Source organism: Arachis ipaensis, chromosome B07, assembly GCF_000816755.2.
Source record: "Arachis ipaensis cultivar K30076 chromosome B07, Araip1.1, whole genome shotgun sequence".
NCBI classification, from domain to species: Eukaryota; Viridiplantae; Streptophyta; class Magnoliopsida; order Fabales; family Fabaceae; genus Arachis; species Arachis ipaensis.
In genome coordinates, this window is record NC_029791.2 from 48794177 (window position 1) to 48812512 (window position 18336).

At 35.4% G+C, this 18336-nt stretch overlaps 1 protein-coding gene across 7 annotated transcripts; it reads left to right on the forward strand.

Moving 5' to 3' along the window:
* LOC107608742 (protein CELLULOSE SYNTHASE INTERACTIVE 3) lies at positions 1457–14743 on the forward strand. Of its 7 annotated transcripts, none has more exons than XR_002351521.1 (9): positions 1457–1593; positions 1882–1983; positions 2600–2697; positions 2914–6004; positions 7114–9658; positions 11073–11527; positions 11870–11983; positions 13358–13810; positions 14107–14743. XR_002351521.1 is itself a non-coding variant. In XM_016310460.2 (8 exons), exons 3-8 carry the CDS (start codon positions 2639–2641, stop codon positions 14269–14271), a joined length of 6429 nt encoding a protein of 2142 aa, XP_016165946.1. In that variant the 5' UTR covers positions 1457–1593; positions 1882–1983; positions 2600–2638; the 3' UTR covers positions 14272–14743. The 7 variants fall into 7 exon arrangements, 3 of the variants coding, with proteins under 3 accessions (XP_016165946.1, XP_016165949.1, XP_016165948.1); XR_002351518.1 differs by having other exon boundaries at positions 13370–13810; XR_002351519.1 differs by having other exon boundaries at positions 11892–11983.

An 18336-nucleotide genomic window follows, 5' to 3' on the forward strand; every position in this document is an offset into this window, starting at 1 on the left:
GGGGTTTGATTCAAATAGGTCCAATTCTGTAAATAGAATAAAATAGATGAAACTAACAAGCAAAAAGTAAAAAAAAAAAAAAATGAGTTTTCTAAGCCTAAAAACCACAATTACTACAAAAGAAAAATGTTCTATAGTAGCTAGTAAAAAAGGTGACTATAGATCTATAATCACGATTTTTTATCTGTCACAATTTTTGTACTGTGGCCTATTTTACTATGACCTTAGGTTTATAGTCACGATTTTTTTATCTATGGTTTCGGTAGCAATTTTTAAATTCTGATATTTTAGGTTACGTTTTTTTTACCTTAACTATAGGTTACTCTATGGTTATATGTAAAAATCATGATTACAAGTTTATTTATGATTATAGTTTTAGCGTGACCATAGCTACGGTCACCATAGCTACAGTCACCTTATTTTAAAATTGTAATCATAGATAAGACTATGATTACCCTATTTTACTTCATGAGAAGCCAACTTTTACCATAAAAAGTTAGATCAAAACACTCCGTAAACTAACTTTAAATACACAGTTCTACCTCAAAGAATCGCCATCATTAATAATACATAGTTCTACTTTAAAGAGCCATCATTATCAATATATGATTTTTTTTCTAGAAGCCAACATTTACATATACATGGCTTTATTTTTAGGAGTCAACATTTTCAAAGATACAACTCTATTTTAGAAAACTAACATTTACAAATATATAGCTTTATTTCGTAGAGCCAACATTTTCAATATACGTCCCTACTTAAGTGAGCCATTATCATCAGTACACAACTCTATTTCTATCTTAAAGAGCCATTATTTACAATACACAGTTCTACCTTGAATAATCATCGTTGATAATATGTAATTCTAATCTATAAAGTCAAATCGTCAAGACACATGACATAACCTCTAAAACAGCTTAAAAGCAAAAGTCAAAACTAAAAAAAATACAAAAATTCAGTATTCAATCTCCCGTATAGAAGTAATGTCATTGGTTTATGTACAAAAAAATTTGAAAGTATAAAAAATATTTATCTTAGAAAATAATCTAACAAATTTGTATTTTAGCTCTAAAGCGTATTGATAAATATTGATAAATTCTTAACGAGAGTTATTTTTTATTTATTTTTACTTTTGTTTTAGGATCTAACTAAAAAATTTCATGTGAATTTATTTAATCTCTTAATAAAGAAAAAAATAAGAAATTCTAAATTTTACAAAAAAATCTTGAATTACATACATTGGGTAAATCCTATTCTAACTCTACTATACTAAAATATCTATTGACTTTGACAGCGAAATTTTATACAAAGTATTCCTAGCCACCATAAAATTACACAAAAGAGCTGACACAAAATGCTTTGACTAGTGTTCCAGGTCCAACCCATATTTTCGTTTCACATAACCTACCTCGAAACAAGAGACGAATCAATCCCATCACACATATAATAACCTTTCTCTTTCTCTTTCTCTTTCTCTTTCTCTCCATTTCAGTCTCTGTTTCTGTGTCCTTTGTTGTGGCTCCATTCTCTTCACGTTGCTCTCATTCAAGTCCTTCTCAGGCTTCTGAATTTCGAGTTACATGTAAAAAAATAGTAAGCGCACACAATACCTCCCTCCGTTATTCTTCCTTGGATGCGAGATTCGAGAATTCTCTGGGTTTCTCTTCCTCTTTCTCGCGATTTTGTTTTGTATTATCATTGTTCAAACGATCCATGCACCTCTTCGATCTGATCTTTGTTCGTTTTAACCATTTTAATATCCGGATTTCCCCTAGTTTCTGTGTTTTTTCTTCCTTTAATTGTTTATTATTCGCAGAGATCTGAAATTCGGTTCCACATTTGATCCGTTTCGGGCTAAGTTTGGTTATATACATTTTGCAGAGTAGAATTGGGTGTGAATTGAGGAGGATGTGGTTGGGGTGTTGGGTGTAGCTGGATGGAGGGAGGAGTAACTGCGACATTTGCATTTCAATCTTCCAAGAGGTAGTTTTTTTTTTTTTATTTTTGGGTTTTGAAATTTTTGTCAATTTCTCACTCTCAGTTCCCCTGTTGTTTTTGTCTTCCTTTTTTTATTATTATTTTTTTATTTAGTGGTTGAAACGACAATACGAAACTGCTTCTTCCACATTGTGTCGTTTTGGTAATGATGAGATTTTACTGATGATACTCTGCAGTAATTTAGAAATTAACCTGCTTGTCACTGTCACTTTTTGTTGAGTCAGTGTAAAATTGATAGTTACGCTCATTTCTTTCAAATTTACCATTTTCTGCGTGATTCCAGTTAATCCGTTGTATTTTATTCTGTTGCTAGTAGGTTTTTTTGCATTGCAATTGGTAGACTGTGCCCTGGATTTTATGGCTGACTGGCTTGTATTGATTAAGCAGATTCATTCTGTGTCTGATAGAAAACTAGAGCAATGATCTGAGGGCTGTCTTTGCTTAGAAATTGGTCTTGTGATCTAATGAAAGCAGAGTACATACTGATGCAAGTGCATGTCAATATTCTCCCCCACCCCCAACATTTTTTTTTGGCCTACCAAATTGCTAATAAGAGATGAACTTTATGAATGCCTAAATTTCAGAATGCTTAAATTTTCAGGCATCCTGCCAGTAGCATATACTGGCGTTTTGTGTGCAAATGTCAAAGTCTCCCTCTCCTGAGAAGCACCAGTCCGTTTATTCTTCTTCTGAGCCTAGGTCAGTACTTCTGTTTCGTAATCAATAGGAACTTACTATTCATAGAATCTTACTTTATAAACCAGACAAATGTTGTAAATGAGTGCTGTGGACTTGGTTGAAATTCAATGTACAAGTGATGGATGTCTATGATTCAGCTGAGCTTTACATGACCTTCACTTGTAATTGTGTAAATACTGACAAGTTGCTGCTGAATAATTACCCAAAAATATACAGGGAGTTTATTATGGCTACAGAAATAGAGGATCCCGAGTCTACTATGTCAACAGTTGCTAAGCTTGTGGAGCAACTGCATGCCAAGTTGTCATCAGCACAAGAGAAGGAACTTATCACAACACGATTGCTAGGTATTGCCAGGAGAAGAAAGGATGGCAGGGCACTTATTGGCACTCATTCTCAAGCGATGCCATTGTTCATAAACATTCTTAGAAATGGAACCTCTCTTGCGAAAGTTAATGTTGCTACTATTCTCAGTGTACTGTGCAAAGATGAAGACTTGAGGTTAAAAGTTCTTCTTGGTGGTTGTGTCCCACCATTGCTGTCAATTTTAAAATATGAATCAACTGATGCAAGAAAGGCGGCAGCTGAAGCAATATATCAAGTTTCCATTGGAGGTCTGTCAGAAGATAATGTTGGTATGAAAATTTTTGTTACAGAAGATGTAGTTCCAACGTTGTGGAATCTACTAAGTCCTAAGAACAAGCAAGACAAAATTGTTGAGGGTTTTATTACTGGAGCATTAAGAAATTTGTGTGGTGATAAGGATGGCTACTGGAATGCAACATTAGAAGCTGGAGGTATTGAAATCATTGTGGATCTCTTGTCTTCAGACAATGCTGTTTCTCAGTCAAATGCAGCTTCTCTGTTGGCTCGTCTAATGTCGGCTTTCAGTGGTAGCATCCCAAAAGTAATAGACTCTGGAGCAGTTAAAGCTTTAGTTCGACTTGTAGGGGAGGAAAACAATATTTCTGTTCGAGCTGGTGCTGCTGATGCTCTAGAGGCCCTTTCTTCAAAGTCAACCAATGCGAAGAAAGCTATTGTTGATTCTGATGGTGTTCAAATCCTTATTGGAGCCATAGTTGCTCCTTCAAAAGAATGTATGCAATCTGATGGTGGCCAGGCTCTTCAAGGGCATGCAACACGAGCTCTAGCCAATTTATGTGGTGGCATGCCTGCATTAATAATATATCTTGCAGAACTTTCCTGTTCTCCTCGTTTGACAGCTCCAGTTGGTGATATAATAGGCGCTCTTGCTTACACCCTTATGGTCTTTGAGGAAAAAGTTGATGATGATCAGGATCATTTTGATGCAACTAAGATAGAGGATACTTTAGTAACTCTTTTAAAGCCTCGAGATAACAAGCTTATTCAAGAGCGTGTCCTTGAGGCCATGGCTAGCCTATATGGTAATGTCTATCTCTCGAAGTTTCTCAATCAAGCAGATTCAAAGAAGGTTCTCGTTGGGCTTATAACTATGGCTGCCATTGATGTGCAAGGATATTTGATACGTTCACTGACAAGCTTGTGCTGTGACAGGGTAGGAATATGGGAGGCGATAAAAAAAAGAGAAGGCATTCAGTTACTTATATCTATGCTGGGATTATCTAGTGAGCAGCATCAAGAGTACTCGGTTGAACTGCTAGCAATCTTAACTGACCAAGTTGAGGACAGCAAGTGGGCAATCACTGCTGCTGGAGGGATTCCACCATTGGTGCAGTTGCTGGAGACAGGATCACAAAAAGCAAGAGAGGAAGCAGCTCATGTTCTTTGGAGTTTGTGTTGTCACAGTGAAGACATCCGTGCTTGCGTTGAAATTGCTGGGGCCATTCCAGCATTTCTGTGGCTTCTTAAGAGTGGTGGGCCAAAAGGACAAGAAGCTTCTGCTTTGGCACTGATGAAGCTTGTCAGAGTTGCTGATTCTGCAACGATAAATCAGCTATTAGCAATGCTCCTAGGAGATTCTCCAACCTCAAAGGGCCATATAATCCAAGTTTTAGGTCATGTACTTACTGTGGTTTCACAGAAAGATCTTGTGGAAAAGGGATGTGCAGCAAATAAAGGCCTAAGATGTCTTGTTCAGGTTATCAATGCATCAAATGAGGAAACCCAAGAATTTGCAACTTCAGCGATAGCTAATTTATTTACCACAAGACAAGACATTTGTGATGGTCTAGTAAATGAAGACCTTGTGCTTCCTTTAATGAAGCTTCTGACTAACAAAAATCAAGGTGTGGCCATTCAATCAGCTCGAGCATTAAGTTCTCTATCACGTCCAACCAATAGCAAAGCTGCAAATAAGTTGTCTTATATAGTACTTGAAGGAGATGTTCAGCCACTAATTAAGTTGGCTAAAACATGCTGTGTGGATGCTGCAGAAACTTCTGTTGCTGCTTCTGAATCCGCTGTTGCTGCATTGGCCAACCTTCTTTTTGATCCTTATATTGCTGCCGAGGCCCTGGCTGAAGATGTTGTTCCAGCTTTAACAAGAATTCTGGAGAAAGGAACCTTGGAAGGTAAACAAAATGCATCACGAGCTCTTCATGAATTATTGAAGCATTTTTCAGTAGGAGATCTTCTTAAGGGAGACGAACAGTGCCGTTTAACTTTGCTAGCCCTTGTTGATTCGTTAAGATCTATGCATATAGATGAGACTGAAGCTGCAGATGCTTTAGATGTGATTGCATTGCTAGCTAGGACAAAACATGATGTCAGCCTCACTTATCCTCCATTGTTGGTTCTGGCTGATAAATCTTGCTTAGAACCCCTTGTCTGCTGCCTTGCTGATGGTCCACCCATTGTGCAAGACAAGGCAATTGAAATTTTGTCCAGACTTTGTGGAGATCAGCCAGTTGTTCTTGGTGACTTGTTGTCTTCTAGTTCCAGATGCACTGGATCATTAGCTCATAGAATAATTAACTCTGCTAGTTTAGAAGTAAAAGTTGGAGCAGCTGCCTTACTAATTTGCGCTGCAAAGGATAAGAAAGAGCTCTCAATGGATTTGCTTGACACTTCTGGATATCAAAAACCATTGATTTACTCCTTAGTTGACATGATGAAGCAAAGTTCTAATTGTTCATTGTTAGAAATCGAAGTTTGCACCCCTAGAGGTTTTATGGAGAAGAATGCATTTCCAGAAGTTGATGAGTCAGAAATTCCTGATGCAGCCACAGTCTTGGGTGGTACTGTTGCCTTGTGGTTACTCTCAATTATTGCTTCTGTTCAGGTAACAAACAAATTAATAATTTTGGAAGCTGGTGGACTGGAAATTCTCTCTGAGAAACTTGCAAGACATGTCTCAAATCCACAGGTATACCAATTTAACCCACTTTCATTGTGTTGTCTCTTTGGTAGCCAATTTTTAGTGAATCCTTGTTTCCAATATTTAAACTATTAGGTATATACATAATTAAATTTATATCTAACAGAGCCTCTTCTTGCAATGGTCCATTGCACTTCTTACATGGACAACACATAGGTCTACTTTACCGTTTGTTGAAATTTTAATTGTTATTTACAATGGTTGGACTCTAGACCTTGCGTTCTAGAGATTTTGATACTTGTCGATGAAGTTTACAACCTTAAGTAGTGCCACATGAATGACATCATATCTAACTAATGTGATAGCTCATTTGCTGATATCCATGTACACTGGAATATAAAATGCCTAATTTGCAATCAAAGGCTGTGCAACAGCACTAGTTTCTACCTGCCACCTACGTAGGTATTTACTGTTTTAAACTGGCTTGAAAATATCCTTTTACAATCAGACATACAACAATAACTTGGGAGCCTCTATATAGAATTTGCAAAAGAAAGAGGAGAGCAACAAAAATTGTCTTTCATTTTAGATCTATGATGTATTCGAATTCAATGGATTTGCAAAGCTGTTCTTAACATTTTTCTGAAAAGAGAATGGTTTGGAAAGTTTCTATTGAAGAAGGAATAATGAGAATCAGAGATTTATTGGTGTTCAGCTAGGAACTGAGTTCAGGATGTACTTTGGGAAAGATGTGGGTGAAAATCCAGGCTAAGTGCAGCCTGCCAAAATGTGTTCCGATTTTAAAATTATTCTATAATTTGTTTCTTTTTATACAAAACTTTGAACTCCTCTCATACAATTTTAATTTAACACGCTTGTTGGTCTAAAGCCCTACTTTTTTTTTACCCTACTTTTTTTTTAAAAGTACACTGTGATAATTTTTTTTCCGTGTAAGGTTGCCTGGGCCTGAATTTGTCTGAAGCAAGAAATATAAATTGTAGTATTAATCAATTGCCCCTTAAAATACTATATTTAGTATACATGGTTGATGATTGGTATTGAGCATTTCTGGTTCAAAGATTTATTTGTCTGTTAGATTGTGGAAAAAATCATCATTGCTGAATCTGATAGACTACTTCATTTCTCCCTATTGACAGGCACAATATGAGGATACTGAAGAAATATGGATCAGCGCATTACTCTTGGCCATTTTATTTCAAGATACAAAGGTCATTCAATCTCCTGCAACAATGTGCACTGTACCTTCTCTGAGTCTACTTCTAACATCTGAGGAAGTAATTGACAAATATTTTGCTGCCCAAGCTATGGCAAGTCTTGTTCAAAATGGTGATAAGGGAATAGGTCTTGCCATTGCAAATTCTGGTGCTGTCCCAGGATTGATAACTATGATTGGGCATATAGAAACAGATATGCCAAATCTCATGGCTTTATCAGATGAGTTTTCCTTGGTGCGAACTCCAGATCAAGTTGTTTTGGATCATCTATTTGAAATTGAGGATGTAAGACTGGGATCTGTTGCACGGAAATCTATACCTCTTTTAGTAGATCTCTTGAAACCAATACCAGAAAGGCCTGGTGCTCCAGCAGCTGCCCTTAGACTCTTGATTTCCCTTGCAGATGGGAGTGATACAAATAAATTAATCCTTGCTGAAGCTGGAGCTCTGGAGGCTTTGAACAAATACCTGTCCTTGAGCCCTCAAGACACTACTGAGGCTACTATTTCTGACTTACTGAGAATATTATATTGCAATTCTGACCTAATTAATCATGAAGCATCGACAAATTCACTGAACCAACTCATAGCTGTTTTGCGTCTTGGTTCAAGAAATTCTAGATATAGTGCAGCTAGAGCACTCCATGAACTCTTTGATTCTCTGAATATTAGAGACTCAGAATTAGCTAAACAGGCCGTTCATCCATTGGTTGACATGCTGAATAATACATCAGGAAGTGAGCAGGAGGCTGCTTTAATGGCCTTGGTCAAGTTAATGTCAGGAAATTCTTCAAAAGCATCTCTGTTTACAGATGTGGAAGGCAACCCACTTGAAAGTTTACACAAAATATTGTCCTCCGCTTCATCCTTGGAGTTGAAGAATTATGCTGCGCAACTCTGCTTTGTACTGTTTGGTAATAGTAAGATCAGAGCAGAACGAATTGCCTCAGAATGCATAGAACCCCTTATATCACTGATGCAGTCTGATTCTGAGAGTGCAATAGAGTCTGGGGTTTGTGCTTTTGACAGATTGTTAGAAGATGAACATCAGGTAGAGCTTGCAGCAGCCTGTAACATCGTGGATTTCCTTGTCAGCTTGGTTTCTGGTACAAACTATCAGCTTATTGAGGCAACCATATCTGTTCTCCTCAGATTGGGCAAAGATAGGACTCCAACCAAATTAGACATGGTCAAATCTGGAATTATTAATAACTGTCTCAAGCTACTACCATTAGCACCTAGCTCATTATGCTCTACTATAGCTGAGCTGTTTCGCATCTTAACAAATAGTAATGCAATTGCCAGAAGTTCAGAGGCTGCAAAAATTGTAGAACCCCTTTTCCATGTTTTGCTATGTCGAGATTTCAACTTATGGGGACAGCATAGTGCCTTACAAGCACTTGTAAACATATTGGAAAAGCCACAAAGTCTTGCAACTTTAAAGCTTACACCTAGTGAAGTTATTGAACCCTTGATTTCTTTTCTGGAATCCCCATCCCAAGCTATTCAGCAACTTGGCACAGAACTCTTAGCTCATATTCTTGCACAGGAGCATTTTCAACAGGATATTTCAACAAAAAATGCAGTTCCACCTCTTGTACAGCTTGCAGGAATTGGAATATTGAACTTGCAACAAACAGCAATAAAAGCATTGGAAAAACTTTCTAAAACCTGGCCAAAGGCAGTTGCTGATGCCGGAGGTATTTTTGAGCTTGCAAAGGTTATTATTCAAGATGATCCTCAACCGCCACATGCACTCTGGGAATCAGCTGCTTTAGTTCTCTCTAATATATTATATTCTGATGCGGATTACTATTTCAAAGTTCCTGTGGCGGTTCTTGTAAAACTGTTAAACTCAAAAGTTGAGAATACAGTTAGCATAGCCCTTAACGCATTAGTAGTTCATGACACAAGTGATGCTTCAAGTGCTGAACAGATGGTGGAAGCTGGAGCTATAGATGCTCTGCTGGACCTTCTAAGATCTCATAATTGTGAAGAAGCATCTGGTAGATTACTCGAAGCTTTATTCAACAATGTGAATGTACGAGAGATGAAGATGTCGAGGTATGCTATAGCACCATTATCACAGTATCTATTAGATCCGCGTACCAAATCAGAGCCTGGCAAGCTTCTTGCTGCTTTAGCTCTAGGAGATCTTTCACAGTACGAGGGACATGCTAGAGCTAGTGACTCAGTTTCTGCATGCCGTGCATTGATAAGTTTACTTGAAGATCAGCCAACTGAAGAAATGAAGATGGTGGCTATATGTGCATTGCAGAACTTCGTCATGAACAGCAGGACCAACAGAAGAGCTGTTGCAGAAGCTGGGGGCATATTGGTGATTCAGGAATTGCTGCTGTCTCCAAATACAGAAGTTGCTGCACAAGCAGCATTGCTGATCAAATTTTTGTTCTCTACCCACACTCTACAAGAATATGTGTCAAATGAGCTAATAAGGTCTTTGACAGGTATATTTTAAATGCTACTTCTGTTTATGTGTTGTCCAATCTAGACTTGCACTATTCAATCCCCAACTACATTTGGCATTTTTGTTAGTAATCATGTCTGTTTGATATTACCTGATTTGTTCTTTACTTGAGATGCAAGTTAATTCCTGTTCATATCTTTGGTTTAATGTACGACAATAACAACAATGGGGATCAAACAGAGCCATTGCATCATATCATACTATCATCTATCATCGTTGTAGTAAGCCTATTTCTGCTTAGTTCTCTCTTTGGTTTAATGTAGTCCCCAGAAATTCGTTCAATAGCACACATTTTCAAGCTTCAAAACCTGTCATACTATCATTTACTTTGCTTTTGTCAACACAATCTATTCTATGACTTGACTACAAAATTGTATGGGATGCTTTGATGGGCATTATTAAACTATAATATTTGTGAGTACAGATGTCGAATTTTGATGTACTAGTTTTAAATTTTCAAACTTCAAAGAAAGAATTACACTAGAGCTGCGGCGATTAAGTTATATTTTGAGCCTTTTCTCGGGGTCCTTGTGGACTTATTATGGTGACAGGAGGGGGCTTCCAACGATGTTTTCTGTATGTATTCCGATTTGTAGTATAAAAGTTTTAATTTAATGTTTTACAGAGATATAGTTTTAAGCAAGAAGTGTAGTCATATGTGAGGAATGATTGTTATTTGAAATGCCGCTTTTTGTTTGAGCCAGTATGATTTGAATTTGTACAGATTTGAATTTGTACAAATTTGAATTTGTACACATAGGACTTGTGCTTCAGCCTATATCTGGTTTTAGACTTTCTGAAATTAGAAAACTGAGTTTTAATCAACAAGTTGTTGCCTTTCCATACTAGACGTGTTTTTGTGTAATTGGAAATGTCAAGGTATATAAATAAGTTGATCTCCGTCCATTCTCTTCATTTCCAATTGTAAATCCTAATTTCGCTGTTTATTCGTAAGAGAAGAATTCTATTAAGATGAAGAGAAGAATAATACAATATAGAGGATAAGAGTTCCTCCATACATGAGCAAAAAACAGCCAAAAGAGTTATCTATGAAGCATAGCTTTCCAGTCTCTCAAACTGTCCGAGGAAAAGTGTTCTATAAATATCATGAGCTTTACACAAAATAGATGGCACATGTCTAATCCTATCCTATAAAACTTGCTTGTCAGAAGAGTTGTCATTGAAGCAGCGTGCATTGTGCTGCAACTAAATACGAAAAATACTAAGTTTATTATATACATTTCTCTTTGTAGTTTCATTTTAGCATAAGGGGATGGTGTATGAAGGATTTTCTGCTGCATGGCAGCTAGTATAATAAGTTTCTTTTCCTTGTCTGTTAGATAAATACCAAATATATTACTTATAAGTTTAGTTGGTTTGTTATATATATATAGCTTCATTGGAAAGAGAGTTGTGGTCAACTGCCACAATCAATGAAGAGGTTTTGAAAACACTGCATGTGATATTCATGAACTTCCCTAAGCTCCATGTGTCCGAAGCTGCAACAGTTTGTATTCCTCATTTGGTAGGAGCTCTTAAATCTGGCGGTGAAGCAGCTCAGGACTCCGTACTTGATACCTTTTGCTTGCTGAAACAATCTTGGTCAACTATGCCAATAGATATTGCAAAGTCTCAGGCTATAGTTGCTGCTGAAGCGATCCCCATCTTGCAAATGCTCATGAAAACCTGCCCACCAAGCTTCCATGAGAGGGCAGATTCTCTTCTGCACTGCTTACCAGGTTGTTTGACTGTCATCATTAAGCGTGGAAATAACCTCAAGCAAACTATGGGAGGTACATGTGCATTTTGCAGGTTGACAATAGGCAATGGTCCTCCAAACCAAACCAAGGTATTCTTTCCTAAGAATAATCAATTTGCTCCATCATGCAAGAGCACCAATTTTATATCTAAGCTTGTACATTTTGCTGTTTATTAATTTTCATTTGGACCTGAAATGTTAGTCCTTTGTTCTTTTTTATTTTCTTTTTCTTTTTAAAATATTCATGGACACAGGTTAAAATTCTGTCCAACAAACTTTTGTTTGCTCTTCTCAAATTTCCTAGCCCAAAAAGTTTTAGTTTTGATTGTATAATTCTGCCAAAATTTATTTCAGATATGATCTACTTTTGACTCGGTCCAGTTTTTTATGTGGAAGAGCATTTATTTTTATCGTGTTGTGTTTGCTTCTTAGATGGTTCATGGTACTTCTCCAGAATGGAAAGAAGGATTCACGTGGGCATTTGATGTGCCTCCAAAGGGCCAAAAACTTCATATTGTATGCAAAAGCAAGAATACTTTTGGGAAGGTAACTGGATATTTATTCTGCTAATGATTACTCATTCTCTATTTTCATGCATTGAGTCTTACCAGTTTGATGTTGGAAAGGATAAATTTCGCTAATTTATGTCCTTATATCTTGACTAATATTGTGTTTAGGGCTGGAAGTGAGCCGAGCTTGACTCATTAACAATCGAGCTTATTTCTTAAGTTCAAGCTCGGCTCACCGAAAACTTACGAGCTAGTTCAAGCTCACGAGTTGGTTCAAATAATAGGAATATAATCTATAATTCTATATCAATAAATTATAAATTTTTTATTTGTCCTACATCAAAATTATATATAAAAATAAATATAAAATTTTAAATAATTAAGATCATTAATATATATAATATTAAAAGTATAGATTAAATGCATATAGGATATATGTGTGTATATATAAATATATATAATTGAGCCAGCTCACGAGCTAATAAGCTGAGCTTATCCAAACTCAAGTTCGACTCATTTAATTTATGAGCTCAATTCCAAGCTCAAGCTCGGCTCACCAGTTCGCAAAATTTTTAATTAGGTCCTTATACTTTTTTTCCTTTTAATTGGGTCCCTGTACCAATTTTTTTTTTCAATTAGGTGTTCCTTTTAATTGGGTCCCTGTACCAATTTTTTTTTCAATTAGGTCCCTCTTGACAGTAATTGACTTAATTGTATAGGGATTCAATTAAAAAAAAAATTGGTGCAGGGACTCAATTAAAAGGAAAAAAAAAGTATAGGGATCCAATTAAAAAAAAATTTTGGTGCAAGAACTCAATTAAAAGGAAAAAAAGTATAGGGACCTAATTAAAAATTTTGTGAAACTATAAGGACTAACAAAGTAATTAAACCTATATATATAAAATCGAGCCAGTTCACGAGTTTAGCTTATTAAGCTATTAACGAGTCGAGTTTAAGCTGGCTCATGAGCTGGATTGACTCACTTCCAGCCCTAATTGTGTTGTTGACTGCCACAAGGATTACTACTAACTGCACTTCCTTGTTCTGTGTGACCAGAGGGTGACAAAATTGTTCTATGTTGGTTGAAAATGTGTTTGGTTTAAGAAAACATTTCAATTTTCATTTTCACTTTTCATTTTCCAAAATAGCTTGCTTTTTTAATTTTTAAGAAACATGTTTGTTTTGTTGTTTTTTCTATTTCTAAAAAATGAAAATATTGAAAATTATGATTGGTATGCTATTTTCTCAAGATAGAGCGAGACAATCAACATAAAATTCCCAAAAATTTCATTAAAAAAAGGGGCAAAAAATTAGAGGTAGATCAACAATGGTGGAGTAGATCTTTCTATCCAGTTTTAGCTCTAATAACAAGCAGTGGTTGAAGCTTTGCACAAAATTGAACTCCTCATAGCGTGGATAACAGAGATTCAGAGGACATCAACGAATGGCAAGAAACAGAGCAAGTCTTGGATGGGGAATGGTGATGGTTTTTAAGAACTAAATTCAGGTTCTCGTCGACCAATCATCTTCCACTGACCACCCTCCAATAATTCGACATCAACAAGCATAGTTGTATGAAACAGTTTCAATGGCGTCGTCGGAGGACGAGGACAGAGCTTTGTCGCTGTTGTCTGTTGAAGGTGATACGGATGTGACCGCGGAAGCGCCTGCACAATCGGATTGGAGGATTAGGGTTGCAAAAGAAGGAAGCTATTGAAGTTGCGGTTAGCAGCAGCTGAAGAGGGAAGATGAGGCTCAGTGATGGTGAAAGAGGGAGGAGGAGGAAGATGAACCGCAGAAAAGAAAAACAATCATGTTGAAATAATATTTCTAAACTGCCACCGTGTTTTCAGTTCAGTAATGGGTATGGAAAACAATGAAAAACATGAATTTGACCTTTTCAAAATTTTCTATTTTTCCCGGAAACATTTTCTAAAATTGTTTTAAAATAAAATGAACCAAACATGTTTTCACATTGAAAACAGAAAATAGATAAACCAATCACACACTAGTATGTCTTAACTAATTTGACATGGTAGAAAATATAATGATCCCTTAGCTCTTTCTCGAACCTTCCTGCTTACTCAAGTACTCGACCATTCAAACACCTAAACCTTCTGCTTTAATTTCTGACTTAAACTCTTGTGCCTTTCTCCCCAGACAACTCTCGGAAGAGTCACTATCCAAATCGATAAAGTTGTGACTGAAGGAGTTTATAGCGGAATATTCAGTCTTAATCATCATGATGGCAATAAAGACGGTTCATCCCGAACTCTTGAAATTGAGGTTATGTGGTCCAATAGGATTTCTGATGAAGATATTTAAAGGATCGCAGGTTGCTTTTCTGTTTAGAAGCTCGAAAAATTGATAAGGTGCCGCGGATGTATGTTTTTGCCTGTAATTATTACATATTTGATAAGGCCCAGTTTTGTAGTTTGGCAGACGAAGTTTATTCAGTTTAGTGTAAATTTTATCATAAATGTCCAGAGGCAGGTGTTCGAAATGGAATCTCCCACGGTCAAGGAAAATCAAAAGATGGTTAGAAATGTACAGGTCAATCCATAGGATTTAGAAACATGAATCATACGAAGAACTTGCATATTTAAATTGAATTTGTCCAAAGCATATATCGTTTCTTTTCGCTTTTCCCCTCCCTATAGCCGCTGATATTGGGATGTACACAGCTTCTGTAAAGTGGCTGTTAGTTTGTTTTATGCCGCCAAAGGATGATAACCTAACCAGAAATTCCGTGGTCTGCCTAGTACAATTTCCTTTTCTGTAATTTATTGCAACCTTTTTTTTTTTTGGGGTTATTAGGCAAGTATTACGCCAATGCAGTGCCTTTGACAATAAATTAGCAGAAAGCTCGTGCGTTGCACGGACCGAAGAAGTCTGTAGGTCAAGAAAGTTTCTCCAAATTCAAGTTGTTGTATCTTGTCGATACCCACAAATTAACAAAATAAAACAAATTAAATACAATATAATATTTAGATGCAAAACTTATTACTACTCTATGCATTATCGTGTGTTATTTTTTTGTTTTTTTTTTGTTTGCATTATCTTGCGATTTATGACAAAATAAGAAATAAAGTAGTGATTAGTTACAAATCTTACCGCCTAACTTGATAATTATATCGGTGGTTGTTTACATGGTTTGAACATGTAACTTTGAAGTCACACCAAAACCACTCAACTATTGCTTCAAGACTTCCCGTCAAGTAACTTTATAACAAACAATAGAAAAATTAGATAACTATAAACCCTAAACCCACAATCACTTATTACTCGAGTATCACATAGATCACTTTTGGACAACACTATCCAAAACTTTATCAAGTGACACATGTTTTTGGAACAAATATCGATAACATAATCCTTAGACATTCCATAGTTTATTAATCTAGGATTTCCACAAATTGTGGTTGTAACAAATTCAATTAAAATATGTAAAAATTATATTTGCAATTTTTTTTTTCTTTTTTCGTAATATCACCCATAATAATAAGAATAATGCTAATGAATAAGATAGTCATTAATAATAGATGTTTGTTTCCTAAGGTTGTGTTTGTTTCTAAGATAGGATAAGATAAGACACTGAGAATAAGACATAAAGGATAGAGACATAAAATTGTGTTTTTATATCCTGTTTGGTGATAAATTAGAACAAATTATAAAAATTTAATTTATTCTCATTTTTTTCATTCAAAAAATTTGAGACGAAAAATATAATAATAAAAAATATAATTATAAAAAATTAACAAGAATAATAAAAGAAAAAATAAAAAATAAGCTGTGTCCCTTGTTAGTGTCTCCGTGTCCTTCCTGTTAAGATGGACACAAAATACACTAATTCAGTATCCCTGAACACATTGTCTCTATCCATATCTCCTCTATCAAATACGATTTTATGTCTCCATATTCTTGTCTCTGCAAATAAACGCAGCTTAAAAGTACCCAACCTTGATCTAAATACATACTAAGCACAAAAAATCATATATATTTAGATATGTTACAAAACAACATTTTTCTGTTCATTAAAATAAAACTATATTGCACTTAAATTTCAAGTCACTTCTTCTCTCCTATCATGAATAAAACCACTTCCATGACTTGATTTTCCATGGAAAATATCTTAAAAACACACAAATTTCTTTTCTTTATTTTACACATTGAAAGATTTTTTCTAGTTAAAGCTAAATTTATTCTCTCTATTTTTGCTTTTTCAAATAATAATGACATTACGATATTTCAATTAAGACTACTAAAATAGACCTAATTTTTTATGCTAATCCGTTTAATAACGAGTAAATAGTTAAATTGGTCTCTGAAAAATCACGCAATTTTCAATTTAGTCTCCGAAAATTTTTTTTAGTCAAATTCATCCCTAAAAGATTTTAGTTTAGTCATGTTAGTCCTTCAGTCACTTTCTACGTTAACGGTGTTAATAGAAAGTGACGTGGCACGTTAAGAGATAGATCAACATTAAAACGCCGTCGTTTTTAAGGGTGAGTGGCAGTGATTGAAACTACGTCATTTTGATCTCTCTCACTTACATTCACTCAAAAGTCACAATAACACACAAGCCGAAGAGTCTTCCTCTCCTCCCTTTTCCACGACAATAAGAAGATGAAGAAATTTTCATCCTTGTCGCCGATTGAAGCATTCGGTGTGGCGTCCCTGTTTCTCTCACAAGACTCTCCCTTTCACTTCCTTTTCGACGTCGCTGAGGAGAAGACGAAGAAGTCTTCACCATCGTTGCCGATTGAAGCATCTGGTGCGATGTCCATGTTTTCTCTCACAAGACTCTCCCTCTCATTTCATTTTCGACATCGCTGAGGAGAAGACGAAGAAGCCTTCATCATCGTCGCCGATTGAAATATCCGGCGCATCGTGTTCGCAAGTTCGCCGTTGAGGAGTGGCTTCACAGCGATTGAAGACGTGACCGACGGTCATTTTTGTCGTTGTTTAAGGTTTTATTTTGTTATGGTTACTAAACTTGTTTTTAGAATTGTGCCGTTGAGAAAATTTATTTCTTGTTAGTATTTTTTGTTGGAATTGGAAATCAATTGTGGGGTTAGGATTTTGCTCTTTGTTGATTCATGAAAATTGATCAAGAATTCTGTTCTTCTGAATATTAAAAGAGCACTAGTTACCAATTTCTCTTATCATTGTTTATGTTTAGTGTTTGTTTTGTTGTTTGGTATTGGGGATCGCATTTTCTTTGCGGAATTCAATTTTGTGGAAGGAAAATTTTTTTATTTATTTTTTCTGTTACTGAACTTCTTTTTAAGATTGTGTCATTATTAAATTCTATTTTTTGTTGGTGTTTCTTGGCTGAAATTCAAAATCATTTTAGGGATTAGGGTTTTATTTTAGTTGCTTAAACATTTTCAATAGCTAAAAGTTGATTAGTTCCACCACCGCAACCTCCATTTTCATGAATCATCATACCGACGACCTCAAATTTTACCATCTGAAATGCTACAATTATACTGTATAGGAAAGGGATATATATGTAACATTTTGGAATTAGGGTTTGTTATTTAGAGACTGAGTTGACCAAATTTTATAAAGATATTGTACTGACTGTCAATTAGGATGTAGAGGATGTGCTGTCAAGTAACTTAACGTGCCATGTCACTTTCTGTTAACGCTGTTAACGTAGAAAGTGACGAAAGGATTAACGTGACTAAATTAAAATATTTTGAGGATGAGTTTGACTAAAAAAATCTTTCGGAGACCAAATTAGAGATCGTATGATCTTTGAGAGACTAATTTAACTATTTACTCGTTTAATAACCTTAAATAGGCAGGTATTACTCTATAAAAATAGGCCTGTTAAAATAAGACATTTAACGGCTTTAGCCTCATTAACTCTTGATTAAATGAGCAACCTGTTTAAGCCGTTTAAAATTTTTCCTATTATTTTTTTCTAATTTTTAATTTTTTTAGCAATTTTTTAACAATCCAGTCTAAATATCTTAAGTAGTAATAAAATATTTCAAATTCTAAATAACCTATTAAAAGGGCAAAGTTTAGTCCAAAATTGATATTATAGTCCAAAATATAATTTTTTTTTAAAAACAACAAAATTACATATTCAGATAAAAAAAAAAAAACTAAACATGTTGACCCTTTAACCTATCGGACTTTCCTTAAATAAAATGGACTTCCATTTTGAAGACTCATATATACTTGATATATAATTTGTTCACTTATTTAAACACACAGGCTGCAGTTGAGGTCTTAGTTCGGGTGGTAATTCATATATCTCTTAATATGGTATATTCGAATTTTAAATTTTGATAAATGTATCAAATATTGAAAATAAATCTTTTAGTGTTGTGTGAATAAGTGTATAATGTAAGTGTGTTGTGATATGTAGAATTA